This window comes from Nelusetta ayraudi, unplaced genomic scaffold (assembly GCF_046127955.1).
Source record: "Nelusetta ayraudi isolate G7.1 ecotype Tasmania unplaced genomic scaffold, CSIRO-AGI_Nayr_v1 ptg000050l, whole genome shotgun sequence".
NCBI lineage: Eukaryota > Metazoa > Chordata > Actinopteri > Tetraodontiformes > Monacanthidae > Nelusetta > Nelusetta ayraudi.
The window spans coordinates 91,435-119,005 of NW_027466100.1; the positions used below are offsets into that span (position 1 = coordinate 91,435).

The 27,571-nt window shown below is 42.3% G+C and overlaps 4 protein-coding genes across 6 annotated transcripts; all 4 read left to right on the forward strand.

Moving 5' to 3' along the window:
* Positions 1-37: 37 nt before the first annotated feature.
* On the forward strand, positions 38-4,684 carry nprl2 (NPR2 like, GATOR1 complex subunit). 2 transcript variants are annotated; one of them, XM_076037180.1, is made up of 11 exons: positions 38-753; positions 1,076-1,167; positions 1,290-1,458; positions 1,573-1,681; positions 1,872-2,008; positions 2,551-2,648; positions 2,842-2,878; positions 3,298-3,391; positions 3,464-3,581; positions 3,659-3,801; positions 3,891-4,684. In XM_076037180.1, exons 1-11 carry the CDS (start codon positions 676-678, stop codon positions 3,956-3,958), a joined length of 1,143 nt encoding a protein of 380 aa, XP_075893295.1. In that variant the 5' UTR covers positions 38-675; the 3' UTR covers positions 3,959-4,684. The 2 variants fall into 2 exon arrangements, with proteins under 2 accessions (XP_075893295.1, XP_075893296.1); XM_076037181.1 differs by lacking the exon at positions 3,891-4,684 and having other exon boundaries at positions 3,469-3,581; positions 3,659-3,797.
* Positions 4,685-4,939: 255 nt separating this feature from the next.
* zmynd10 (zinc finger, MYND-type containing 10) lies at positions 4,940-9,485 on the forward strand. The gene is made up of 12 exons (XM_076037175.1): positions 4,940-5,309; positions 5,693-5,801; positions 5,889-6,005; positions 6,090-6,143; positions 6,445-6,597; positions 6,688-6,776; positions 7,324-7,418; positions 7,536-7,708; positions 8,100-8,225; positions 8,314-8,435; positions 8,528-8,653; positions 8,863-9,485. Exons 1-12 carry the CDS (start codon positions 5,221-5,223, stop codon positions 8,960-8,962), a joined length of 1,353 nt encoding a protein of 450 aa, XP_075893290.1. The 5' UTR covers positions 4,940-5,220; the 3' UTR covers positions 8,963-9,485.
* A 1,039-nt stretch (positions 9,486-10,524) lies between these two features.
* On the forward strand, positions 10,525-20,892 carry LOC142895860 (ras association domain-containing protein 1-like). Of its 2 annotated transcripts, XM_076037183.1 has the most exons (7): positions 10,525-10,726; positions 11,584-11,930; positions 12,528-12,652; positions 18,963-19,067; positions 19,149-19,431; positions 19,524-19,639; positions 19,730-20,892. In XM_076037183.1, exons 2-7 carry the CDS (start codon positions 11,618-11,620, stop codon positions 19,874-19,876), a joined length of 1,089 nt encoding a protein of 362 aa, XP_075893298.1. In that variant the 5' UTR covers positions 10,525-10,726; positions 11,584-11,617; the 3' UTR covers positions 19,877-20,892. The 2 variants fall into 2 exon arrangements, with proteins under 2 accessions (XP_075893298.1, XP_075893299.1); XM_076037184.1 differs by lacking the exons at positions 10,525-10,726; positions 11,584-11,930; positions 12,528-12,652 and adding an exon at positions 16,350-16,827.
* A 117-nt stretch (positions 20,893-21,009) lies between these two features.
* On the forward strand, positions 21,010-23,344 carry tusc2a (tumor suppressor 2, mitochondrial calcium regulator a). The gene is made up of 4 exons (XM_076037198.1): positions 21,010-21,148; positions 21,702-21,940; positions 22,322-22,442; positions 22,542-23,344. Exons 2-4 carry the CDS (start codon positions 21,792-21,794, stop codon positions 22,605-22,607), a joined length of 336 nt encoding a protein of 111 aa, XP_075893313.1. The 5' UTR covers positions 21,010-21,148; positions 21,702-21,791; the 3' UTR covers positions 22,608-23,344.
* Positions 23,345-27,571: the final 4,227 nt, after the last annotated feature.

A 27,571-nucleotide genomic window follows, 5' to 3' on the forward strand; every position in this document is an offset into this window, starting at 1 on the left:
CAACTAACCATGTTATAGGTAATTACATTTTAAGCGAAAATAACAATGACGATTGCTCTGAAATGTAAAAATTCGGTCGTTGACGTTTTAAAAAAAATTGTCGTGAAGATAAATATTAAAACAGATATTGTGCAACAGTGATTTATGTCCGTATCTGTTTCTCTTTCCGAGACACATCCTGTCCCCAGTAAATACCATTCTCCTGCTTCTCCAATGAACGATGACCATTAAAGTTAACATTATTGTTTTTCCAAGCGTGAGTATGTGTTGTGATGAGGTTTATTATTGCATAGTTTGCCGTCAGTTCAAAATCTCTTTAACGTAAAATGAGAATCGTTTTTAAGGATTTTGACGAATGAAACGTCCGGTGATGTTTGAGGAAGTTGCAAAGTTTTGTCTTGACGGCATTTTATCTGAGAATGACAGCAGTCAGCTAGAGCTAGAGCTAGCTGCTAGCGACGCAAGTGTTGTGTAGCTAAACCTAGTTACACAAGACTTCAGGCACAAAATACAGTCAAATCAACCCTGACACGCTATGGTATTGTGAGAGCACATTTTAATTTATTGTCTTTGGCCAAACTTGGCCCGCCTTGTGTAGAGGTTTTTGTGCAGCGCTTTGGTCAACATTGGTTGTTTTTAAACATGCTTTGGACATGACCTGCCTTCACGTCAACGATGAGAATGACAAGTAGAATTGAGTGCATATTTTTCAGTGAGTTTCACCCCACCCTGGGTCCAAAGATAACATATCAGGTGAGTGAAAACCCAAACAAACAAATCATATGTACCAAGAGGTGTGGGTTGCAGTGATTTGATCCCACATGTTTTAGTCATTATTTTAGAACCGAATGTACACAATTGTACATCTTATGAGGTTAGTCAATTAGTCAGAAGTTAGTCTAAGTTCATTAAGTAAAGTATTTGGGTTCACTTTGTTTTCAAAAGTGCTTTCCTTTTATCTTGACTCATAACACCACGAACATGATGGGAGCTGGTTATTGTACACACACACTCAGTGCGTTTTACAGTAGGCATTTTTTATCTCACAGTGCCTCATGTACAATTTAACTTACAGGTTCCTGAGGAATACATCTCCCGGGAGCTGTTTGACACAGTGCAGGTGTACATTATCACCAAACCAGAACTGCAAAACAAATTAATTACAGTGTATGTAATTCAACACTCTTACATTGTCATAATTTGCCTACAGATCTACGATAAAGTTGCCATTAAATGTCATTCTTGCATCTGACTTGTTTTCTTTCTTGTTTTCTATTATTTTTATGTAGCACCGCTATGGGAAAGAAGTTAATTGGGTGCCCCGTGTGCATCGAGCATAAAAAGTACAGCCGAAACGCCCTTCTGTTTAATCTCGGCTTCGTCTGTGATGCGCAAGCCAACACTTGTGCTCTGGAGCCAATTGTCAAGAAGCTTTCCGGGTACCTGACAACTCTGGAGGTTGTGAACAACACTTTTTCCACCTGTACTTGTCAGGCTCGATGTTTATGACTGCTGCACATTCTTCAGTGACAAATATGTTGTTTGATCTCGTTTCCCTCTACTGTATTGCAGCTGGAGAGTGGCTTCATATTCAATGAGGAGAGCAAACAGAAACTTTTACCCATCATGTTCACCTTGTTAGAAGAACTTAACGCAACAGGAGCCTGCACATTGCCCATTGGTATTTTACTTTTTGTATACTTGTTATCTTTTTGTACAAAAGACAATGTGGGAATGTAGGGGAGTGGGATGTAGGGAGTATGCTCATCTTGAGAAGGGCATTGAGGTTAATTGTTTGGTGGTTACTTTTATTCACATTGATTTGCAATTAAATGCCTCCTTTCATTTATTTATTTTTTTTCCATTTTCAGATGAGTCCAACACCATCCATCTCAAGCTGATCCAGCTGAGGAAGGACCCGCCGATTGTTCAGGAGTATGACGTTCCTGTCTTCACACAGTGCAAAGACCACTTCATCAAATCACAGTGGGATCTCACCACGCAGCAGGTGAGGCTTTGTGACTGTAGGTGCACCAGCTCTGCGAGGCACTTAGCTGGAGAATTGTCTCCTCAGCTGGACCTGCAGCAATAGATCATAAGCATAGTGACAGGGGGAACAGTTATTTACACTACCAGTCAAAAGTTTGGACACACCTTCTCATGCAATATTGTCTCATCTTTACAACTTTCTACACTGCAGATAGACACTGAAGACATCAAATAGATGATCAAGATATATGTAATTATGCAGCAAAGAAATAAACATGAAATAACTCTAAATATGCTTTTTATGATAGGTGGCTATTTCGAAGAATTTGAATATAAAATGTGTTTGAGTTATTTTACACTTTTACTGTTTCCTACATAACTCCATGTGTGTTCATACATAGTTTTGATGCCTTCAGTGAGAAACTGCAATGTCCATAGTCATGAGAATGAAGGAAAAGACATTACATTCATAGGGCGTTTCCAAACGTTTGACTGGTAGTGCAAGTTTTTGGTAACAGAGTAAGCCAGCGATGTTCTAAATTATATTATCATGGATTGCAGATCCTGCCCTACATTGATGGATTCAGACACATCCAGAAAATCTCTGCTGAGGCAGATGTAGAACTCAATCTGGTCCGTATCGCAGTGCAGAATCTCCTGTGAGTACATTTAAATGCAAAACACACACACGTGCACACACAGTGATGCATGTCCAAACATTTTATCCGCTTCATCCGCACACCAACACTGTGCTTTTTGTGTCCGCTGATGAAGCATCTCGACACATGCTGTGCTGTGTCATCAAGGACAAGCAGCTTGTTTGTGTTGTGAATTCTCTCCATTTCATTTCAGGTACTACGATGTCGTGACTTTGGTGTCCATTTTTCAGGTAGCGATAAAAACGATCTCATGCAACATGTTGTGCTATGCGTTGCTTGTTTGAGGAAGATGTGATTTCCTTGTGTTGTCTGAAAATATGTCAGGAGCCCAACGTCTACCATTTAGAGAAATCTATTAGCATATAGTGGAATTAAAAATAAAATATGTATGTGTGTGTATGTATATAATAATATATGTGTGTGTGTATATATACATACACACACACACACACACAGACACACACACAACATATATATGTACACATATATATATGTATATATACATAGATGTGTGTGTGTGTGCACATATATACATACATTGTACATTTACCACAACCCCAAAGCCGCTGTAAACGAACGTAGGATATAAGAGACCAGTTTAACGTTTGTGTATTTAACGTGCTGGTTGTCATGTGCTCTTTTACTTCAGTACTCCAATGTGTACTGCACCACCCCGAAAGTTCAGAACCTCATAGACGACAAGGCCATTCAAGAGGAGTGCCTCGGCTACGTCACCAAACACGGTATTTGGCAACACGAGAAAGATTCCATCTTTGTCCGGTGCATCTTTGCCATTTGGATTTTTTTGTTGTCAGGCCAGAAGCGCGCCAGTCTGAGAGATGTCTTCCAGCTGTACTGCGGTCTAAGCCCTGGAACCACGGTCCGAGATCTTTGTTCTCGCTATTCGCAGCAGCTTCAAAGGGTGGATGAGAGGTGACGGTCAATAGGCGGTTCATTCCGTGAGCAGCGATTAGAGCGTGCAACATCACAGGAACATGATGTTTTCTCAGGAGGCTGATCCAGTTCGGGCTGATGAAGAATCTCATACGACGGCTGCAGAAGTACCCGGTGAAGGTGATGCGCGATGAAAGGAGCCGGCCGCCGCGACTTTACACTGGCTGTCACAGTTATGACGAGATATGCTGTAAAACAGGCAGGTTTCTTTTTTTATGTACACTCTGTTCACACAACTCGTGATCAGTGGCAGAAAACGTGTGTGCTCATGATGTTGTGTTATTTCAGGCATTAGCTACCAAGAGCTGGATGAACGTTTGGAAAATGATCCCAACATTGTGGTGTGCTGGAAGTGAACGGGGAAAAAAACAAGACTGCAAGATATATTATACACGCATACCATCAACCATCGATGGCTGCTGTAAAATGACTAAAACCTCAAGTATTGCTTTTATTCATTTTCCTTTTATGTTGAAGGATTTCCATGTTTTTCTGTTGTTGACCAATTTTCTCGCACTGCTTACGTTGCTGGAGCCTGTTCCAGTTGTCTTGTGCCGAACACCCTGGATAAGTCACCAGTTTGTCACAAGGCCACATAAAGAGCCAAACAACCATCCCCAATCGCTATCACCTTTGACCAATTTAGAGTTTCTGCTTAGCCTCATGTGCATTTTTTGGACTGCGGGAGTGCCTCTGAGATACAGAAACACACATGCAACAACAAGGAAAGCATTAAAAAAATATATATTACCAGGCCTGACGATAGCACTGACCTTCACCAGTGTGCCTCACTGTTACTTTCCAGCTGAGTTTTTACAGAAATTACAACAAAAAAGATTTTGAATCATTAAATAAATAATCCATTGCTATGGTAGTTTGTTTTAAATAAGAAGTTAACATATGTTTATCCATTAAGCCATTATTAAATAAGCCCCAGACTGAAGTCCTGGCATGGAAGAATAGACTGGACAAAATTAAGAATCTATTGCATTTTGCATTAACGCATACATCTCGCACACAAACAATGTTTTTGTGGTTGTATTTTGTTGCTTAATAAATAAGAAGAATTACTTCTTCTTTTTTTTAACCTGGGAACACTGCTGACGTTATTCAACTCCTTGCATTTGAATAAAAGCTATAGAATTCATGAAAAAAGTGTTGAATCAAACATTGCAGTTACGTATTATATTTTACAGTAGATCCTCATAATACCAGCCATTCAACAGATCTGCTCAGTCCAGAATGGTCACCTCAACGAATTCTTACCTCTGTCACTGATCTCAGAATTCTAAACGAAGATGAATTGGAATTCTGACTTCAAACTTGAACTTTCATTTATTAATTTCTTTCTTATTAGCAGAGAAAATTGGCAAAAATATCTATTAAAAAAATAAATTAGCGATAGCGAACTATCGCGAGGTGTGAGCAATTCTCGACGGGCGTACTCAACTCGGCTAAGCAGCGCCCCTTAGCGTCGGAAGTCGAGTACTGCGATCTGCGCGCCGAGTTTACATTACCATAGCAACCGAGGACACGAGTTGAAAGAAACCACCGTCGGTCCACGTAGTTCGAGCGAAGAATTCAACAATTCACCTTGGGAAAGTTTCACTTCAGTGAGATGGAGACGCCAGTGATTCTACCATTCGAGGCGGAAAGTGTTATTCAGTGCATGCAAATTTCCCCTCTGAAGGACGTTGGCTCGGCGAGGTAGGAAGAAAGCGAGTCTAAACAGCGAGGCGTCCACAGGGTAAAAAATAATAAGCACGTTGGAACAACCAAAATGCATTAAAAAAAAAAGAAAGAAGGAAAGAATGAAAAACGTGGCATCTGTAAGAAGGAAGGCCCTTTTAAAAGCCTCAAATAAAGTTCTGAGATTATTTGTACAGTGTAAATACCCAATTGACATACTTTTTTAAGACCTAAGATGAACAAGCTAATGTCAAGTTTACAATTACTTCTTCCAACTCCAAATAAGCTGCTAGCGCTATCGTCATTGTACAAATTTCAGCACCTTAGACTTGAGTTCAAAACCATATTGTTACACGTAACTGTAGTGAAGTCTAACCTTTCTCTTGATTTCTATGTGTCAGCTGGTCCAGGCAGCATGAGTACATTGAGAAACTCAACATGCAGGCGATAATAAATGCTTCCACCATGCATGATGAGTATGTCAAGGACCTCCTGGTATCATACAGGAAGGTAACTCTCAGTCGTCTACATGTGCTATTACAGTATAAATGGCAAGATCTAGAAAAGGTCATCTTTTTTTCTGTCTTGGCTTTCCAGGTACCTGTGCTGGTCCATGAAATGATCCTCATTGAAGTGTGGAAGCAGAAAATTTTCCCTATTTTGTGCCAGCTGGAGGACTTCAATCCCAAGAACACGTTTCATCTTTACATGGTGGTAAGTCCAAGATGAAATGGTCAAAAAATATGTTTTGCTTGCTGCTTTCATCATAGATTCATAGAATTTCCCTCCCCATTTCAGCTCCACCATGAAGCCACGATCATAAACCTGCTTGAAACAATAATGTTCCACCAGGTGAGTTTGTGCATGCAAACACTGTGTTCTGAGGGAAGAATGACACAACACATTATTATTAATGGGGAAAAAAATGCGAATCAAGTCGCAGACATAAGGCAGTCATTATCAAACACTTACAATTACATCATAAGTCATTCTCACTGCACAATTTTAGTCAGGCATGTGACAACACTCTAATCTTACCACACGTGCGTCAGCCTCATACATGCAACAGAAACTAGAGATTAAAGCTAGATTGGACTGTCGGCAGCACTTCATGGCAAAGTGACGTGCTGAGATTTGTTGTGCTGCTCTGCAGGATTCATGTGAAGCAGGTGAGGACTCCATTCTGGACCTGGTAGACTACTGCCATCGCAAGCTCACCTTGCTGGCCAGTAAAGCCATCAGAGAGGGCGCTGCGACACCGGGCCAACAAAAACTTGAAGAGAAGACACCTGTCTCCGCCATGCAGGTGTGACTTCCCCCATTTTCATTGCTCAGGTGAGACACTATTTTTTTGCTCACACTGATCAATCATGTCATTCTGTCTTAATCGGTGAAGGAGCTGGAGACACAAAGAGCCGCGCTGGAGTTTGAAATCTCCCTGAAGGCCGTGTCAGTGCTGCGCTACATCACGGATCACACAAGGAGGTATGGCAGTGACTGTCTACTGTACTCTTTATTATTGTTGCATTCATTTGTAATTTGTCATAGGAAATTTATCCATGATGCCTTTAAACCTCCACTGCGGTATACTTGCTGTCATTGCAGCAAACTACCTTTTCAGACAGTGAGCTAAGTGTTATTATTATCTGCTAATAAAATCAACTCAGTTATGTCACCTAATTAATTTAGGTTGGTTAACAAGCCTCTTCTTAGAAATAATAACAGGGATATTTTGTCAATCAGGGGTTTGTTTATTTGTTTGTTTGTTTTTAAAGCAGATGTGAAAAGCACTTATTAGACATTTGCGCAACAGTCACACTTATCACTGTATCTTAATGCTACTAGTGATGCTTTTCCTTTGTTTTCCCACATAACAGAATCAACTGATGAGCAAATAGAGAGAAAAAAAAAAAGCTCCATTCATACAGGCCATTTACGTTAAATTTCAAACTAGGACTGAGTTATGGAACGTTTGGTGATTTCTGAGTAATTGCATGAATAAGCTGCCCGTTTCTTCTTTGTTTTTCAACAGCATCAGTGTAATCAATCGCATGCTGTGCACACATAACATGCCCTGTGTGCTGGTGCAGCTGATTGACTGCTGCCCTTGGAGACGTTTCAAACAAGGCACGTCTCCTGCACTCCGAATTTGCTCCTTGTTTCTTCTTCATTAAGAAAAAAAAGAAAGAAAGAAAAAAGTTATGCATTTTCCCGCTAATTCCAGTCCTCTGGCTCTCCCTTAAGGTGCGCTGGAGAAGTACATCGACGGCAGATGGCAGAAGATTCCAACTGAGGACAGTTTGAAGATAACCAAGCTTGACGGCCAGGTCTGGATCTCTCTCTTCAATCTGCTGCTGAAGGAGGATTGCCAACGGAAATACGACTTCAACAATTTCAACAAGAGCCAGATTTTAAAGGTCTGTGACTAAAGCGCTTAGGGTCTTATGCTGCGCTCATTTGTTTCATTGACTGGGTATTTGGATTTCTGAGTCTGTGTAAGTGACCCCTGCGTGTCTACTCCACGACTTAGGAAGTGTTTTTGTGCTTGATTATTGTCCTCCGACTTATTAAAAACACTGATTCAGATTCCAAGGATTGTTTTGGTCAAGCTGCTTCCTTCTATTATATGCTCTCGCTCATCCTCTTCCTGTAGCGTTAATTAGATAAGCAGAGAGGCCTTGTGCATCCTCTGCAATCCCTTTTTTATTTGTAGCGTGCACTCTGCTTACATGACACCACAGCAGTTTGAAAGCGTTGCTCACAGCCGCCACTGTGCTACTCTTCTGCTTCTGGTTTCTTGCGCTGCAGCTTCGGAGTTTCTTGACAGAGGTGCTGATCGATCAGCTGCCCAACCTGGTGGAACTGCAGCGTTTCCTGGCTCACCTCGCCGTCACAGACCCAGGACCCCCGAAAAAAGAGCTTATTTTGGAACAGGTGGTGCAGCTTATCATGGGCCCACACACATTTTATCTCCCCACCTGTGACACTGCGCGCTGACCTTTTTGTTTGGCTCCACGTTCAGTTGCCAGAAATATGGAACCACATCATCAGAGAGAATTCTGGGAAGTGGAAAGGAATAGCAAAGCATCAGGTCAAAGAAGCTTTCAACCCATCAGACAGTGACCTGAAGATTCAAGCGCAGAGGTGAATACAAGTTTGAACAGTGTTCTGTCATGTTATACAGAATTAATTCTGTACATTCTTGAAAGTACCTGTTTTCATTTTGTTTTAACCAGGTTGGCTCAGACATACAACTTGGACATAATGGAGACTTTACTCCCTGAAAAGCCCAAGTGTGGTTTGTGTGGCCAGCATGCAGCAAAGAGGTGCTCCAAGTGTCAGGGAGAGTGGTACTGCAACAGGTACGACTTGCGTGACTTGATAGAGGTCCACACGGCTTGAGTTACTGTACGTCACCCTCTTCCCTTTGCTCTTCCTCTCAGCCTCTTGCTTGGCAGTACCCGCATCCGATGTATTTGCTACCCTTCCTCTCTCCACCTTAAACTACGCCAGAGTGGTGTGGCTGTCTCACATTTACTGATATTGTTCATCCTGTTGTTGTGTTACTCAGGGAATGTCAGGTGAAGCACTGGCCCAAACACAAGAAAGTGTGTCAGCTCATGGCTGAGGCCACGGGAAAGATCCAGAAGGACCTGCAGATGGTTGACTGAGAGGCAGACGGCCCAAGCACCGCTGTGTGTGAACACTGCAGATGTTATTGTGTGTTTCATGTGCTGACATTGGCGTGATGATATAAAGGGGCCATGAATCTGTACCTTCCTCTTGTCTAATAGAATTATTCAGAAAGGGGACAAATAGGCATTTACCTCAAACTTAAAGTCGACAAATACAGGTTTTCTGTCCACACAATTTGCAAAACACTTTCTGAGCATCACAAACTATTAACTCCTCAGTTTTTTGTTTTTAAATAAAAATTTTGTTTAATTCCCTTGCAAGTCTTTTCCTTACAAAAAATACTCTCCAAAGGCTTTATATGTGAGTTTGAATTTTTCCATCTGTAGTTTTAGTGACTAACATAAAGCCAAATTCAGTGACGCTCAAGGAGAATTGTTGGTACTGCGCTAAACATAATCATTTGTTTCTTGTGTAATACCAGTTGGAATGCGAAGTTAAGCGCACAAACTCCTCTTTCTTATCTGTCTTGTCTTATTAAAACTCACTTTGCGGTTTGGATTTTGGGAGTTTCCTTCTCTCATTTTTCAGATCCGCTTTCACGGTTCCCGCCCCCGTTAGAATTTGTATCCCCTGGCCGCGGGAACGCGCACACGTTTCTATGCTTCGGTTTCAACCAAGTACATGAACAACATGTAATTCATCGTTTCGGTATCATAGTTTTCTCAATATGGCAGCCGTACATACAGTTTGATACACATGACAAGTATCCCCCTGCAACTTGAGCTAGGAGAGAGGAATCTTCTCCATATTCACCAGTGTTATTAGACATGACCTGAAATACTCACTAAATAAAGCACAAGATGATAGTACATGACTTCTCCATATTCACCACCTCTACAAAAGACCAGCCTGGTAAGTACCTCCATGGTTTTGTGTAGTGAAAAGCACTATAAATATAATACGCTATATGATGATTTAAAAAATAAAATAAAAAATAAAAATAAATATTGGCGGGGAAATTCACTATTATTTAAAACATTTTTTTTTTTTTTTTTTAACAGTGCAACATTCAATTTAATGTAGCTTACATTTCGAGTCAACGTGATCTTGATTTCACAGTGAAAGTAATCGACTAGCCTACGCGGTCCATTATAACGTCAAATCATAGGAGGAAATCTGTCTAATGTGTCCTTAGCATAACGTGATAAAACTATAGCACTAAAACGATGTGCATCTTTTTCATTGACTTTGTAGAACCCGAGGCGTAGTCCCACCTCGGTGTGCGCGCGTTCTCGCGGCCAGGGGATACTATCCTACCGGGGGTACCCACCTTGGCGCGACACCGGCACGCACCGCAGGCCCCAGGTGTGACTCGTTACACTGTGTGTGCAAACTTTTCACTTCTTGCCGCTCGCTGAAATTGAAGACACTTGTTCGCGGCTGAGGAAACGCCCACTCAGCTGTCCTGCAGACTCAGAAGCTCCCCCTACGTGAAACCATTCCGGATGTCGGCGCAGCTCACAGTCTCATCTCTCAGTCTTTTCTTATTTTTTTTTTCTCTCTCTCGTGGCAAACCGCTTCCTGCTCCTTCTAGAGAGAGAACGAAAGAATAGAAGATGTCCGGTGCCTCGGTGTTCAGCCGCCGGTGAGCGGATGTTTTCAGAGATGTAGCCGCCGCTGGAGCCGCACGGGGCCGTTACATCAGAGACGAAGCGCCGCGGAAAGTTTTTTTTTTTTTTTTTTTTCCTCTCTCCTCTGGATGGAAGAAGAGTGGAGACGAAGATTTCTGTTCTCTTTGAGTAAGTTTCTCTCAAATATCATCACCGCGTTGTGTTGAAGTATGGTCCAGTTGCAGGGCGGATCGCTCCTTTGTGTAAGAGTCGTGTATTTTCGCCTGTTGATGGATTTGCGTCTGCTGATACAATCCCCGATGTATGGAAAGGCGCTTACAGTCATCCAGACGCGTTCACCGTTGTGAGGCCTTTACATGATCACAGTGCTAATGGCTCTTTTACAGGTTACTTGACTTTAGTAGTCGGTCGATCTTCAGATCACCGTTTGTGTTCGTCCAAGGAGTGAACACTACAAACTATTGTAGTCACTATGACGAAACACGAGACGTCACACGTGGCCTAATTTATGTGTGGAATTCAATGGCACGCTGCTGAACTGGCAGACATATGGCCATGTATGGGCCATATTCTGAACCAGCAGTCTGACCTGCATCATCTTTTGCAATATAGTGTATAAGTCTGCATTATCTACGTTGAAGGCACCACATTAGTTCAAAACTGATTAACATTTACTAAGAACTAAAGTTAATTCTTATTCATATTATCACCTAAGTCATTTAGAATACTTGTTGTACCTTAAATTCAATGTATTTTCAAACTTTTTTGACTGCTATGGGGTCAACCCTCTACTGTATCATGTATGTGGTATACTAGATGGGAATAAGAGTCAGCACAGGGCTGCTAACTCGTGATCCAGCATGCTCAGTTGGTATTACTATAAAGTCAAATGTGGTTCAATTAATACATTTGAAACTTGAAATAAACTTCAAGTAGAATCAAACCTCAACGACAGCATCTGACTATGCTTAAAATATTTTGGCCCCGTTGTCTGACCATATGTTTTTTTTTTTCCTGCTCGTCAGTGCTAATCGAGGGAACAGTGATGTGACTGGTGCAATGTCTCTGGGAGAATTTATTGAACTCCGTGACCTGAGGTCAGAAAGAGACCCCATAGAGGTGACTCGTGCGCCCTTCTCGCCGCCACGCCTGGAGAGAGCCAACGCCCTGAGGATAAGCCCCGGGAAGGTACCGGACCTGCTGAGTCGGGTGGGCATCATCCGGGTCCTGAGCAGCACCCAGGACCCCCAGTTTACCGAGGAGAGGGGAGAAGGGCACAACTTCCAGCCCTGCAGCCATGCTCAGCCTACGTGGTGCGACCTCTGTGGCGACTTCATCTGGGGCCTGTACAAGCAGAGCCTGCGGTGCACCAGTGAGTCGACGCGTTTGATCGCCTTATTATGTTTCTGTGGTCTCCTCCGTGCACGAACGCCGAGAAGAATGACGTTGTGAATCGGGGGAGCTGATGCACATTGCAGCTGAAAACTCAATTTGCTTGCTGATTTCCTCACACTGTTGCTCTTTGCAGACATGTTGTGGTTAGGTCAGTTTCATTTTTCAACTCGAGGTGATCACTGATCTATTTTTCGACTTTAAACAGGATCTGTCGCCTAGTTTGAATGATCAACAGGCCTTTCATCGTTGATATTAAGTTTATTTAAACTTTATGTGTGTCCAAGGGGCAATTTAAAGGTAAAACAAACTGTAAAACATACAAATTTCCATTGATTTGTAGATTTTGCTTTGCTAATAGGCAGAGGATCGTCAATGCAGGGCAAAGTCAAATGCTGAAAAAAAAATACCTGCACCTATTGTTATTTCCTCCTGGAGTTTTATTCGGGACTGAGCCTCAGCGAAGGCCTGCTCTGATCATTATCTATTGAGAATGAAGGTATTCCATATCATGTGGCTGTTTATTTATGAACTTATGATTTCATTTATTTTCAAAACTCACTTTCTGCACTCTCAGATTGTAAGTTCACATGCCACTACCGCTGTCGCCCGCTGATCCGGTTGGACTGCAGCTGGGACCGAAGCTCAACGTCGGACTACACATGTGTCGTCGAATATGCCATAGAGACGGACACAAATGTGGTAAGGGCGACGACATCACAGCTCCTCAGCTGGTCATTGCGTCACAACTCACTGAAGGTCATTAGAAGCAGTTGTCAATTCACTTCAAAATCGGAGACCTCCAAATAATACCATAATTATTTGGGATGATTGTCAATAGGGCGTCATAAGAAATGCATGCCGAGAAATCATATGTTTGATATCATTTTCCCAAGGGAGACCTGGACACACAGCAACCAACCTACTAAACCCACTTTCAAGGTTACCTGCACAATGTGTGTAGAGAACAGCCAGACAGGGAGGCCAACAGCTAGGGGGCAGCTTGCAACGCCGAGCACATAAAGAGAAGTAACTGCACGTTGGTAGGGAAGTTGGGAAGCTGTTGTTCAGAGATAAGTAGACAGTTGAAGTTTGATATTTTGAAACGCTAAAAGTTTCTGTTACAGCCTTTGCAAAATCTGGCTTCGGTGGCATTATAGCCACAGAAGCGTGCTGCATTTCGCAGAAGCACATTGTTTTTAGGCATTCTTTGTTTCTCAAAAATACTACATGTTTGTGATTTCCCTATGTGTTACTGTTTGGCAGGGCTGCTCATAAACAACCGTCCAATCGCTCACAGACTTTATGCCATCTCTGCCAGGCACTTGCTGCTCATCAAAATATGACTGGAATGTAAAAACTCTAATTTACTCAGCAACTGTGAGCCTGATGTATTGCTGCTCCTCGGGATAGAACCATTTCAACCAAAGCCTCAACTTTGTCCTTTTACATTAAATGCAATAGTCTGTTCCCTACACGTTAGATTAAGGAAGAACATAGCTTGATGGAGCAAGCGGCGCAAGCATGACATTTGTGTTTTTTATCAGTACTGACTGTGCTGAGCCTTGTACCACTCAACCACTGTTGGTTTGATACCTCCGTCCGAGTATTCAATTGAGGCAAATTTGCCCTCTATAGTCAATACTGGGAAATTGTGCTTTTGTTACCACGAAATCTTGCCGCAGTTTATATGTTGTGCAGGTTTGATGTCAAAATTTCTCAGCTGGTATAATGTATATTTAAATTTTAACTGCTAATAGTGGTTCTTTATCTTTCTATGTTGACCAATGTTGATCAACTGCAGACTTTGTCCAGGGTGTAAGAACACTGTCCAACTCAGATTGTTGCAGATGGCCCTAGCAACCCCATGAACTCCAAGAAAAGTGGTAACTTTCATCTGAATGCAGCAGTGGGGCAGAAGTGTTTCAAGCCAAGCTGCTGGCACTGATTAGGTATGCGTGTTGCTTAAATTCAAAGTGGCCAGTTATCAAACTTGATTAGAATCAGGTGTGTTAGAACCTCAACGTGTGTATATAAAAAAAAGTAGAGGCCGGCTCAAATAAAGCCAACTTGGCAGCCACTTTGTGTCTACTCAGCACTGTTCTGTCTAATTGCATGCGTGCAAGGCAACCTAGTGTTACTGACACTTCTCGAATTAATATGCAAACCGTAGTTTTACCTTATTTTCAGTACAAACATATGAATCTGAAATTCAGTTTCAGGTCTGCTTTTGTTATTTTTCTCCCACTTTGCTGGTGGCTCAAGGAAACTCCCTCGTGTCTGTCTCACATGAAGTTCACATGCGTGCAGTGTTGTTTTCTATCGTATTTGACGTGACAGACGGTCCACATTAACACAGCTCACTGACGTGGTGTGCTCCTTCGTGGTCACGAGAACAGAAATAAATAAACGCCTCAGAGTTTGCAGTATTCCAATGTGTGTGAATGGCGGTTAAGGAACACATGAGCAGATGTCATGGTCAAATATTAAGGCTGAAATTATTGTTTTCCTCACAGGCGTGAAGTCTTTGTTAGAAACCGTGTGGGAGGTTCTTGCGAAGCTCTGCTTAGCTTTTCAATTAATAATGTTCTATTGCTGGCTCAAGCAACAAATTCCAGACTCTGAATTTAAACATCTTTTTATTTATTTATTTATTCAGCACATAGTCAAGGTTTATACAATAAAAAATAAGAAAAAAACCCAAAAAACAAACAGACATGGTAGGAAGTCAAACCCCTCCCCCAAAAAAACCCTTGATGGGCTTGGTTGGTTTCAGGAGGACCTCCTGAGACCAAAAGAAAAAAAATGAAGATGCAAACTAACACAGACAACAAATTCATAACCTTTAGGATAAAACCCAGTTGAACACACCACAAGGTGCGATAAAAGTTAAAAGTTAAGGCAAGACATCCACTACTTGGTTACACAGCCTGCATTTCACAGACTTTTTAAATGCAGATTGAGATAGTGTAAGAAAATGAGAAGGTAGTGAATTCCATGTCTTAGAACCTCTGTTGGAGATCTTAAATCGGAACGAAACAGTTCTTGATTGTGGGGGCCAACTGATATACTTTGCATACAACTTCAGGTTTCTCCTTGAGTTGATTTGTGTCTCTGCTACGCAACAATTGCCGTTGTTTTCTTTTCATTTCTTAAATTGGTCAAAAACAGAATGTGTCTCAGACGCTCGACTACAAGGCTTGTTTCAAAACCAAAATCATTCAAAATCACAAGTGTTTTAGTAGCACAGCTTAAATTGTAGCATACGCTTACAATCGTCTTTATTCAAACTAGTGTCACTCATGAAGATATAAACAAGGCTGCTCTATGATATTGTCAAAAACAGTTTTTGTCAGGAATGTGATGGTCAGTAGTGCATATATTCCTATTATGCGAGCATATTGATGTATTTTAAAGCATCAAGATAAAATCCTTAAAAATGTAACTTAATTATTATAACCAAATTATTTTGGCGGATAAAGTAGATTACATATTTATTTAGCATGACAAAAGTTATATGTTAAACAGGCTAGTTATAATATTGACTCCACATTATTAAAATTCAGTTTGCTCACCACAAAAGCTGTTTAGACATCTTTTGTTGTTCTCATCAGCCCCCTAAAGGCTTGTAAACGATCCCTGCATGTCCACAGGGTTATTTCCGCTTTAACTTTTCTTATTAGTTGCAAAAAAGCCCTTGTTATAAACTGACCGTAGGGCTGAAGAAATCGATTTCAATGACAGTAAACACACAAGCTGAATTCCTGTCACAAGACTGAAAATAATGTAAGGGGAAAAAAATAAACGTGCACGTGACCAAGATGGCTGTGCACATCATGGGCCCATCTGACTTGAGTTTTTGTTTTGTTTTTTTTCAATTTTTTTATTTGGAAACTTGAAAACGTTTCTATACATAGAAAATACAGATGTATGTTTTTTTTCTAACCCTTTTTTTTTTCTTAAAGGAAAATACAAACACTTCTCACTATCAAAACAAGATAATTTAATTTTAATTCTGCATATTTCACTAGTAAAGAACAAAATAAAATGGAAATGAAATATAATTCGAGATTGTTTCGTTCCTTTTTACGAACGTTATGTCTTAGCCATTAACTTGAAAGTGAAAATCACTATGGCGCAGAGTAGAACGCGTGCGCGTTTACAGCATCATCGTTCCGTCGTGGCGTGACCCGGCGGTGGAAGCAGCCGTATCCCCGCCGGGAAAAGAGCGGCGGAGGATAGCAGGGGGCATGGCCAGGCTCTTTGATGTTTCCAGCAGTCGTCCAATCACGAGCGTCGTTACTGGTTTTGTGTATTTTCCAAACTCGAGCCAACGGACCCTGGGTGGGGCGTCAACCGGTGGGAGGGAGGAAGCGACTCAGCTAGACAGGCAGGCAGGGCGGGGGCGCCAACACATCCTGTTTCACACGCTCGGTTTCCACAGTTGAAACGTGGCCGCAAGGTTTTAGTTGAGAGGGGTCTGTTGAGTTTAGCAGGTTTGGTTTTTTTGCTGCCTCTGCGAGTTTCATTAACTTCTCCTTATCGGTCAGTCTTTCGCCAAACCGTCATAGTTTTCAAATCCTAACGTTGATTTAACGTTTTGACCACTCTTCCCTCTTGACCGGCGTTTACTGACACTCGGTGGTGGCCGTTATCTCTTGACTGAAGCGTTAGATTTTGTGGTCGTAGTCATGATAAAAAACGAGACCAGCGGCTCGGACAAAACCCCGTCCTTCGAGATGACCTGGGGCAGCTCCACCAGCAGCGGCTACCACAGCCAGGACGAGTCCGACTCGGAGTTCGAACAGTACTTCACCGCCCGGACATCTTTCTTCCCCAAAAGTCGGAAGGCTCCTGTCAGTGCTAATGTAAAGCAGGTGAGCGATTGACGTTTCAAGAAAGTTGAATTAAACAAAGCTTGTGTTTGAATGTTTGGTGCTCGGCAAAACAGGAAGTCGGCACGTTGACGCGGTGTCTCGGTGGCGTCAGTCAAATTTATTTACCCGTCCGTTGTGGCCGTTTTTTCAAAACATTTTTTAACGGCTATTTGTCCGTGAGTGTCCACGTTCCGATTCATTCAGGCTGCGGTGCGTTTTGGGCAGCGCCAGTATGTATTCTCCCCCCTTTTAAAACTTGAAGACCCTGAAGTAGACATATTGTAAGTCGGTGGCGAAACCCCGGTTCCGCAATTTCTCATGACGAATGGCCGTTTACTCAGACGTTAACCACAAAATAACTTCAGAGGAAAGCAGAAGTTGAGTTTTCTGCACCAACACACTCCATCATTCTTGTTCTGATGATACTAACACACTCCATCCTTCTTGTTCTGATTATACTAATCATAAAAAAAAAAAAGAAGCACCGGCCATAGTCATAGTAGCAACAGCCCAAATGTCAACTTTCGTGACGCAAACTCGCGTCTCAGGTTTCCATCCTCACACCCACCATTCACAGACTGTCCCCACAGGGTTTTTTTTCCCCCCCCCCCTAACCTGAAGTTTCCCAATCTCAAATGATTCATACATTGTTTGGTGCTGTGTTCGTTTTCAGTTCCATTCGTTGCCTGCGCACCCACGCGGCAGCGTTCTGTGTTGAGAAACAGCCGCTGTTTAACTGTAAAAGTGGCCGTGTGGTGTCTGCTGGCAGGCTGTTGCCGCTGTTTCATCACGGCAGTCCTTGCTGTTTCAAACAGTTGCTGCATCTGTGCATCTTCCAGGGCAACTCGGCTTGGCAATCAATAACGGCCAATAGACCATCTGAAGGGTTTGACAGCTGCTAGGTTTTCCCCTAATGAGGTTGGAGCCAAAGCCAATAAAGTGTCCACAGATGGGCTTGGTTTGCATTTTGTCGGGACGACCTGGGGTCATGAGGGGAGAATGTTGACTTATTGCTGTACAATATATCAACGTTGACAACAGCAACTACCTGTGGATTACATTTCTTGCAAAGCCTCGTCAAGGACTTTGCTGGTCACCCGTGTGAAAGGGGAACTGCCGCTTTTTGCCCAGTTCCTCTCTACACAGGAAATGCCACATGGTCTGTAGTCACAGGAAGTGCCTCAATTTATGTGACGGTCATGCGGACACTAAAGGGCCAAATGTGCGTGAGCGAAACATGACTTTGTTTGTGCGGTTGATGAGGCAGCTGACTTCACAGGGTGCATCTGTAAAACAAGGCAGGCCTTTGTCTCCCCCACCAGTGAGAGAAGCCAGAGAAAGGAGGCTATTTTTACATGAATACCAAGCTCAGGAATGCAGAGTAGAACTGTTGGCCGCAGCTGTGGGAGATACGCTTATCGTCCCTCCCTCCGCCTGCCTTTCCTCCTCTCCTCCTGCAGGAGGGATGAGGGGAGGGCCCGAATTGGGCACCGCTGACATCATCGCTTTTTGGCTTGTGCCATGTTGTCCGGAAGTTGAGAATCTGACGCAACTGGTGGCCAGTGGGAGGAACCATGTGACCACATAGGGAGTTGATAGCAGAAACCGAATGAATCTGAACTTCCTAATATTAGAAATTATTTCTGTTGCATATTATTGTCTTACACCTTCTTCAGCTCGGCCTTCACTTGTAGAAATACAATAAAATGAATCTGAACTTCCTAATATTAGAAATTATTTCTGTTGCATATTATTGTCTTACATCTTCTTCAGCTTGGCCTTGTAGAAATGCGATAGAATTGACTGTTCATTCCCCTTTTAGATTCTGTAGCATTTGAGCCATATCACATTTTTAGACCAGTTTAGCAGAAACAACAAATGGGGAAGTATTGCCCACATAAATTGCGCTAGGCATTTCAAAAATACTTAAATACTTAAAATACTAAAAAAAATTAAATCCAGAAGAAGGACGCATCTGTACTTTACTTTCAGAATGAGCAACCAATGGCCCTCTAAAAGTCCCTGTTCTTGCTTCCCCTCTGTGGGGTGGTCTCCTCGTGAGAAGCTCTGTTGAGTTTGAGGTTGACACTGACCTCTGCTGGTCTAACGCTGTAATGCCCCAATGTTCCCTTCAGGATGAAAAAGTCGAGTCTGGAAAGCAGGAGCCGACTACGGCTGAGGTTCAGCAGAAAGTGAAGGAGTATAATGCTCAAATCCACAGCAACCTCTTCATGAACATGGTGAGTTCGGATGATTTATGATGGGCAACCATTCTTTTTCACTGGAAAACTGTTCTTTAACGCAAACACTTTTGCCGACAGAATAAGGACGGTTCCTACACTGGCTTCGTGAAAGTGCAGTTCAAGCTTGCGCGCCCGGTGTCTGTCCCACCACCAAAGAAAGGTCGTGAGTGTGCGGCGAAGAAGGGGTCGGCAGTGAAACGGCGCACCTCTTTTTACCTGCCCAAGGACGCTTCAAAGTACCTGCACATCAGTTCTCGCACCTCTTCCCGCGAGGTCATCGAGGCGCTGCTGAAGAAGTTCACAGTGGTGGATAATCCTGGCAAGTTCGCTCTGTTTGAGCGCAGCGAGCGCCACGATCAGGGTACTGCTCACTTTCCTACTGGTACATTTTGCAAAACCTCATGTTCCTCAGAATTTTGCACGTTGAATCAAATCTTGTTTTGCTTGCTGCAGTTTACATTCGCAAGCTGTCTGACAACGAGCGCCCCCTCCGTCTGCGTCTGGCCTCTGGACCCAATGAGAAAGTGCTCAGTTTTGTTCTGAAGGAGAATGAAACTGGAGAAGTCAATGTAAGTGTAACATGAGTATGTATGAAAGGGATTCCAGACTGTGGTTTTTGTTTTATATTTTCATTTGTTTTTGTTTTTCTCTTCCCCCAGTGGCATGCCTTCTCCATGCCTGAGCTGAAGAACTTCCTGCGCATTCTGCAGCGGGAGGAGGAGGAACACATCAAGCAGATAATCCAGCGGTATGCTCAAGCCCGCACCAAGATGCAGGGAGTGCTGGCTGGCTCGACTCCCGACTGAGGCGAGTCTGTGACAGGGATTCAATCATGCGCCCCTTGGCTGGATGCTGACCCCAACCAGCCATCGCTGCATCGTTGATCCCGGAGAGCATGACCCAGAACACCTCTTCAGTGAAAGAGAGAGTGAGCCAGGGCGCAAGACAATTAGAGAGTGCTAGCGCGAATGTGCGTATGAGATGATGCGAGAGATGAGAAGTGCCTTACACCCGGAGAGTCTGATGTGCCTGAGAGAGAATGAGTTGAGAGAAGTGAAGACTGGCAGACAAACCCTTTGGTGGTCGTACCCACTAACATATGTTGTTATTGGCTGCAGTCCAAATCAATCCTGTGTGCCTCAGCTGTGCCACTTTAACACTAAAAAATAAGGCCAATGACTGTTGTGACATTTAACAACATTTGACACACTAAAGTGTGAAAATGATTTATTTTTTTGTATATGTTACACTGTCGTTGAGCTCCATGTCATTGTACAGATAATCACCAATGCAAGATGAAGTCTTTCATTTTCAAAATATAAATTCACTTTTTTTGTAATTCTATCAGTTTATCAGTTCCATGTTCATGACCATGAAATCTGCCAAAGAAGAAGCTACATAACAATCAGTTTTTCAATTCACTTTTTGAAAAGTTAAATGCACTTTTGTTGCTGAAAGGTAAAAGGATTTTTTTTTAAAACTCATGCCTAGGGTTAAAAGTCTGCCATGTCCACTTACCACCCCTGATGGGTGCAACTCTTTATTTTATTTTACACTTTATTGTTGATTTGTATGTTTGATTGATGCATGGTCATTTCTGCAAGCATGGATTTCAGTGTGAGCAGTGATTAAGCAGTCTTTTTGTTGTACAGTATGACTGGGATTCTGAATGAATATCAGTATGCAAGTTTCACTGGAAGTTCTTATTGTTCCTCATATCTGTTTTATCTGTCCCTTTTTAAATGTTTGTCTTCAATTCCTCTTCTGCCGTTGATGCACAAAATTGCACGTTGTTCAGTAAACGATTTCCCTGTTCAAATAAGTTTTTGTTTTTATTTGCTTTATTTTCTTTTCCCAAAGAAATGCAAAATTCTACACACGGATGCAGATATTTCACTTTAAGCAGTGACCAGCAGCTGACGTAAACGCCGTAGGGTAGGCTGTTGGGTCGGTAGTACTACTCGAACTAATGCCTGCTTGCCTGATCAGCTGATCACATTATTAGCAACGAGGCTAGCTCAACGTAGCTGGTGGTAGCAGTTATGGTCGGACATGGATTTTCATCACTGCTTGATAAGGTAGGGCTTGCGGAAGAAAATATTATTCATGCCGCATTGGTCGTCCTTGTGAAACAAGTCATTTAGCCAATGTGGCTAACCTGCGTCAGTGGCTAAAGCTAACAGGCTAACCCACCTTTGTATACAGGTACTGTTAGCATGGTTATAGCCGCGCGGTTAAAAACAGATCCCCTAAAACTCGCGTAAAACGATCAGAAAACGTCGTCTGACAGATGCTCATGAAACCAAATACCGTATGATAAATGTTAGTATTTTTGTATTGACTTCCGCCTTAAGTGGTACAGCTACTGGGTGGGAGGTCACCGTAACAGAACACAGCGTATCCATGACAGCAGACAGTTAGCTGCTGTTTATTGGGACGATATTTAGACAGGGTCATCCAGCTGTTTTGACATTCACGCCTCCTTTACACTTTCCGCTCAATTCTCAGACTGTTTAGAAAAACATTGCTCCATTCCATACAGATCCTGAACACGACAGAGGGGCCAATGCAGGGGTAAAAAAAAGAAGAGTTCAGTCTAACGGGTGATCTCTTCTCTTCCATGCTTTTCAGATTCTGCTTTTAGTAAGGGACTAACTGTCTGGCCACCAGCGACCATCCAGAGAGATTCAACCAAGCACTAACTATGCCTTATCTCTGAGGATGGGAGGTAGTGGATCCAAAGCCAAAGGTGTCTGGCCTTTCTCAGGCAGTGGAGCTGGAGGAGACACTGCCAGTGATGGGAACGAGCAGTCTGTGGCCCGGCTGAAAGCTTCCAGGAACACAACACCGCTTATTTTCACCAGGAGGAGGTAAATAGGACGCTGCTGGGGTCACAGGAGTTGCCAGGTTGTAGTAGTCTCTGAAGTAGTTCTCACTTTCTGCATTTGTAGCTAAAAATTCACTGTAAGGGCAGTTGTTTATTCCAGAGAAAATGAGCGAGAAGAAGGAATGTAGGGGATATTCCACCGAGACACATGCAAGTGTAAATGTGCAGTTAGTGTCTGTTCTAGGTAGGTAAAACAGATCAAGGACCAAGATGTGATTCACACCATGCTGTAAATGGTTTAAATTAGGTTTATGAATTGTCAAATCTTGAGAGTGAGATTCTTTCCCAACACATGCCACAACTTGCACGTTCCCTAATTTGACTTTTTCCTTGGCCAATTCTCCCTCTCGGTCTGTGCTTGCAGTTCTTTGTTTTATGACGAGGATGGAGATCTCGCCCATGAATTCTATGAAGAGACGGTGGTGACAAAAAATGGCAGAAAGAAGTCCAAATTGAAGCGGATCCAGAAAAATCTGATTCCACAGGTGGGACGGGCCGTGTCACATTTTGCGTGGCTGGTTGATGGTGCGCCAAAAAAAAAAACTGATTCCCCAATGACAGTGCTGCTTCTTTCCAATTTTCAGGGCATTGTGAAGCTCGACCATCCCTGTATTCACGTGGATTTTCCGATCATCCTCTGTGAGGTGTGATATTTTGCACGGGACTGATCTCCTCTGCAGTGTAGCCATAGATGTTTGTCTCACAGTCGTGTTCCAGTCTCCAGACTTCAGAGCCACGGCACGAAGACCGGAGCTCAGAGGAACAACTGTTGTGTAAAACCGATACATTGAGAAAATGTTATACATTTGTATACAACTACAGTCAAGGGGTGCCCTGTGGAAAGAAAAGAAGAAGAAAAAAAAAAAATCCAAATTCATGTTTTGACATTCACATTCATCGTAACGGTACAGGTTTTCACTAATCAGCTGACATGTAAGCAGACTTGGGGAATACAATAAGTAAAGTTATATTTCAAATGTGAGGGTTTTTTTTTGTTGTTGTTTTGCGGGAAAAAAAAGTATCCTTGTTGTCAAGAGGCTGAAATGTTGTAGGCCTTTGTTTTGGAACTGTTAGATTAATTTGTGTGTGTTTGTGCGTGTGTGTGTGTGTGTGTGTGTGTGTTTGAATGGATGAATGTCAGAGTGATAGAAGGTATTCCTAGATTTTATGTCTTGTGTTTATGTCCGATTTTCTGTCTCAGTCACAGGAGCTCAGACCTGCACTAGTGAATACAGTGTACTGTAAGTAATGGCAGATTGCTTAGTTGGAAATACTTGAATAAATAGCTTGCTGAGCTGCATTTCCTGGGTCCATATTGTGTCATGTTCTCCTTCTAGTATACATGTGTTTTCAATATGTAAGATAGATAATAAATATATTCTGTTTATTTTCGTTGTTTCTCTCAATTGCATTTGTTTTCTAGGAGAAGGTGTGGTCAGAAGATTTGTGACAATGAGATTGGATTTAAATCTGTACAAATACAGTGCACATTCAAATGCAACCTGCTGCGTTGACTCAGTATTTGGTAAATGACAAATAAAACATCTACACTGTTTCAGAGAAAGTGTGAGATGGATAAAATACTGAATCATACAGAATGAAAACATTCTAATGCCTAATTATAATTTTAAACGTACATTTATGTGTGTTTAAACAGTAATCTCCTGAACTCCAATCAGTGAATAGTAATCAGTGAACTCCTCATCCTTTAGTTATTTTCCATAAGTGTGCACTAAAATATTTTGTGCACTGGCACCTTTCCCTCGATGTGACGACACTCACAGCCAGGTGCTTGATCCAAATGTAGAGACCATCTTATGGCTGATCTGTCTTTGCACCCTTCTAAAGTATTTGGAAGTACAAAAGTGTCAGTTTTAGCCAGAAGCAAAAAACAAACAAAAAAGCAAACGTTTTTTTTTTTTTGTAGGAGACTGTAAACAGAGGGATAAACATTGTGTTTTCTGAAGATCTACAATGAAAATAACAAACAATTATAGATAACTGTGCTCCACAGAATAAAATAATAAGTGACTGAAAATGGGTATAATTTTAGGCCCATTGTCCCATCTACCAGATGGGACATTTGAGTTGATATTTAAGAGATGAAACCTGAGCAATCCAGCATGCACAGTTAGTCTGTATAATAAATATCAATGTCAATTAATGTTTCTCAGAGATTTTACACTGAGATTCACTGTAATGGCATTTAATGTAACATGTAAGAAAACAGTTTTAAAAAAAAATGTTGTGAGCAAGAGTGACAAATTTTAAACTGGCTTGCAGTGCAGATGCACATGTGAAGCCACACAGCAGCTGTTTCAGCTTGAGAATATTGCTATAAATGTCTCTTTAACTGTAAATAATACCTAAGCAGAGGCCTGAGGGTTTATCATAAACAGTATAAATAGTAGGGAATGTGGTGAACGGTGTTTGGTGTCGGCGGTGAAATGTCCATTTATGCAGCACACATCTGAGCGCTATTTAGCCTCCAAGTACTCCACAGACAAGTTGACATGTTGCATCCAGCCAACTGGGCACGATGAGTAATGTTCTGAGTCATTACTGTACCTCCGCAACAGCTGCCCTAAACTTATTCCAAGCTATTTTTTTTTTCAGTCGTTTGATGTTTGCTTCGTGGTCCACATACTAGCTGCTGAGATGCATCTATTCACAGAAACAGATGCAGAGCCTTTTCTGGAATAGATCTTTTTTAACTTCCACAGTACGTGTTAAGCGTATGACCTCCAGGTGGCAGTGAAAATACACGACGCTCAAGAGCACCCAGTGGAGGCCGTACGCGCTTGCCTGTGCTAACAGTCATTCGCTTTCACTCACATCTCTAATGATAGCCCAGCGAGCTCAGAGCCGGCAGAAAACACAGAGGGTGTAATTAAATGCTGCCACGGGGAAACGCTCGCACATTCAAAATCGGGACCAGTTTGAGGCGCCATCTGTCAGCTGGCACAGTGTCAAACTTTAATGGCAATGTAAACATATTTCGGCGTGCATGCACGAGGAATCCCTTGGGGAGAAAGGGAAGAGCTTCCTCTGCAGACATTCTCTGTCGTCTGTAATTGTGTGGAATGCGGCTGGGAGTGTTCCGGCGGGGCCAGAGGTCAGCGTCTTTGATGTGTTTTCCCTTTACGCTCATCTTTGTTTTCTGTCTTTCACCGAAAGTGAACGCGCCAATGTCAAAATGCAATGGTAATCAGTGCGTGTCGCCGCTCCGTCGGTTTTTTCTGCAATGCAATAAGAAGGACGGCTGCCATAAACCGTCGCGTGACATGAAAGAGCAAATTTATGCCTTGAAATGAGAAACTCGTTGAGACGCCGAGTTTTCTCCAAAGGCCTTTTTAATGTAAACCAGGAGTGATGACTGTGCCCTGATGCATCTGCGTGAACAGTGGGATTGTGTTACTCTTTACAGACGCCGTTTGGATTGCCCATGGCTGACACGAGATGAAAAATTAAATTGAGCCAAGAAAAAGAAATGATTGCGCCGTTCCCAAAAATGGGTTTATGCACAAACAACAGCAGAACAAGGATTGCCTTTTGGGGCTTTTCAGGAATTGTGAAATTCGTGGAAATGAGAGAGATCATTTATTCGCCTCAAACTCAGTTCTCCCGCTTGCCTAGCCTCCCAGTTTTACCAGTAATTGCCCGGAGCATGTGGTGAAGGCAACGGGGCGTGATCCCAGTTTCCCTGCTATTGTTTTCACTTCCTAAATGTCCTGACTTCTGCTGATGTAATGTTCTGGAGGCAGAGGTCGAAGGGAAGCAGAGAGCGGACGGAAACCATGCGGCCCTTTGTTCCTTCGTTCATATGGGCCATTCGCGCTCTCTGCATTTTTCCGAAACAAACCCGAAAAAACTGACGACCAGTGACATGGTGAGTCAGCAGGGCTGGGGGAAAAAGAAACGAAATGAAAAAAACAGAACCGCGTCTGACACAGGAAATTCTCTCACTTTCGTGCCTGGTCCCAATCTCACCCCAATCATGTGCTTTGCCTCAGTTTATCTGCCAACTTTTTAGTACCCCATGTCCTCACAAGTTATGAAGCAAATGCTGTGGCTGTCATCCTTCCTGCTGCTTCCAATTTGCACGTTCCTTCAGATTATGAGGAACAAGTTGTTAAATTTGGTTAATTATGTGTCAGAACGTGACCTCTACCCTCCCCTGGTGTTGCTCACTCCTGTGTGCGGCCCTGCGACGTCCTATCGGCCGTGCTTGTCCACATGTTGTGTGGCGGCGGGTGCTCCACTGAGCTGCTGCCAGTGCCTGTCATCAAGGACCTCGAGGCAGCAGTGGCATCTGCGTTCCAGATGCCTTCTGCCCGCTGTCTGAAGAGTGCTCAGATTATCACTGGAATCAAGGCACCATCCAACGCAGCAACGATGAAATAAAACACCCCTTCTTGGAGGCTAACATACTCAATTCCTTATCCAGAGGAAGAGTTAAAGTCTAAAGATTTCAAGGGATTCTAAAAAATGATCAAATGATGAAGCGACAAAGCAGTTTATAGGATTAATCAGTATCGAGGACATCATTCCAAGCCTCGATTTTGGTGTTTTAATTACTTTGAATGGTATGTCTACACGCAGATTATGGACAATCCCATTTAAATGAGCATTCTACAGAATGAACTTGTGTTTTCAGATAATATTACATGGGCCCTGCAATTTATAGTTTCAGTACATTTTGGTCATTATAATGGTTGGAAAAACTTTGAATTTAATATTATAAAAAGCAGTTTTTTGTATTAGTCAGCCACAAAGAAATACAATTTTTTTAGTCCATTATTAGCAGGACAAAATAAGAAAAACTAAAATCTTGCGCTTGCCCTGGATGTGCCAAGGGCATCTTCTTACTGAAATATTTAGTTTTGAGATGGACAAAGCAGACTAAAGAGTGATTTATAATCCAAAACCCCTTTCCCCAAGAATCTACATAAAGAACTTCATATGCTTTAGAGGTTTTTGAGTCTCTATGCTTGTCATGGAGTTTATTTTAATTGCAAGTCTCTTCCTGTTATAAAATACTTCCACAGACAGTCTGCTTTGATTTAATCAACTAATTCAATCTGTTTCCACAAACTATGTATTTTGGAACAGAGATCGTCAATTTGTTTGTACAATTGGTAAATTGAATTAGTTGAATTTGAATATTCTGACTGTAAAGTCCCTAACACAGATTTGAATTGTCTGTGAAGTGTCCAAGGTTACGGTGCAGGGTCTCTGAGGAAAATCTTTCTTTCGTGAAATATACTGAGTCCTGCTGAACTCACTGAGCTGAGGCCGGAAGATAAACAAATATATGTGTGCAGTTTGTGGTCCTGAGCTTGGCAGAGTGAGACCACAGAAAGAAAGTACAAAGTAGAACTTTGGCCATATGTTACTGACATAAGTCAAACATACATATTCATAAAACATCAACAACAGGAGAGTCTGAGAGATTTTTTTTTTGACATTTTCCACCATGTTTGCTTTTGTTGTGGCGCTTCATTTTAGGTAGGTATTAAGAGCATCAAGGAGAAAAGAGTTTTATTTTTATTTTTAACTCTTCTTCTTTTTTTTCTTTTTCTTTTTCTTTTTTTAAATGTCACAGCTGAAAAGG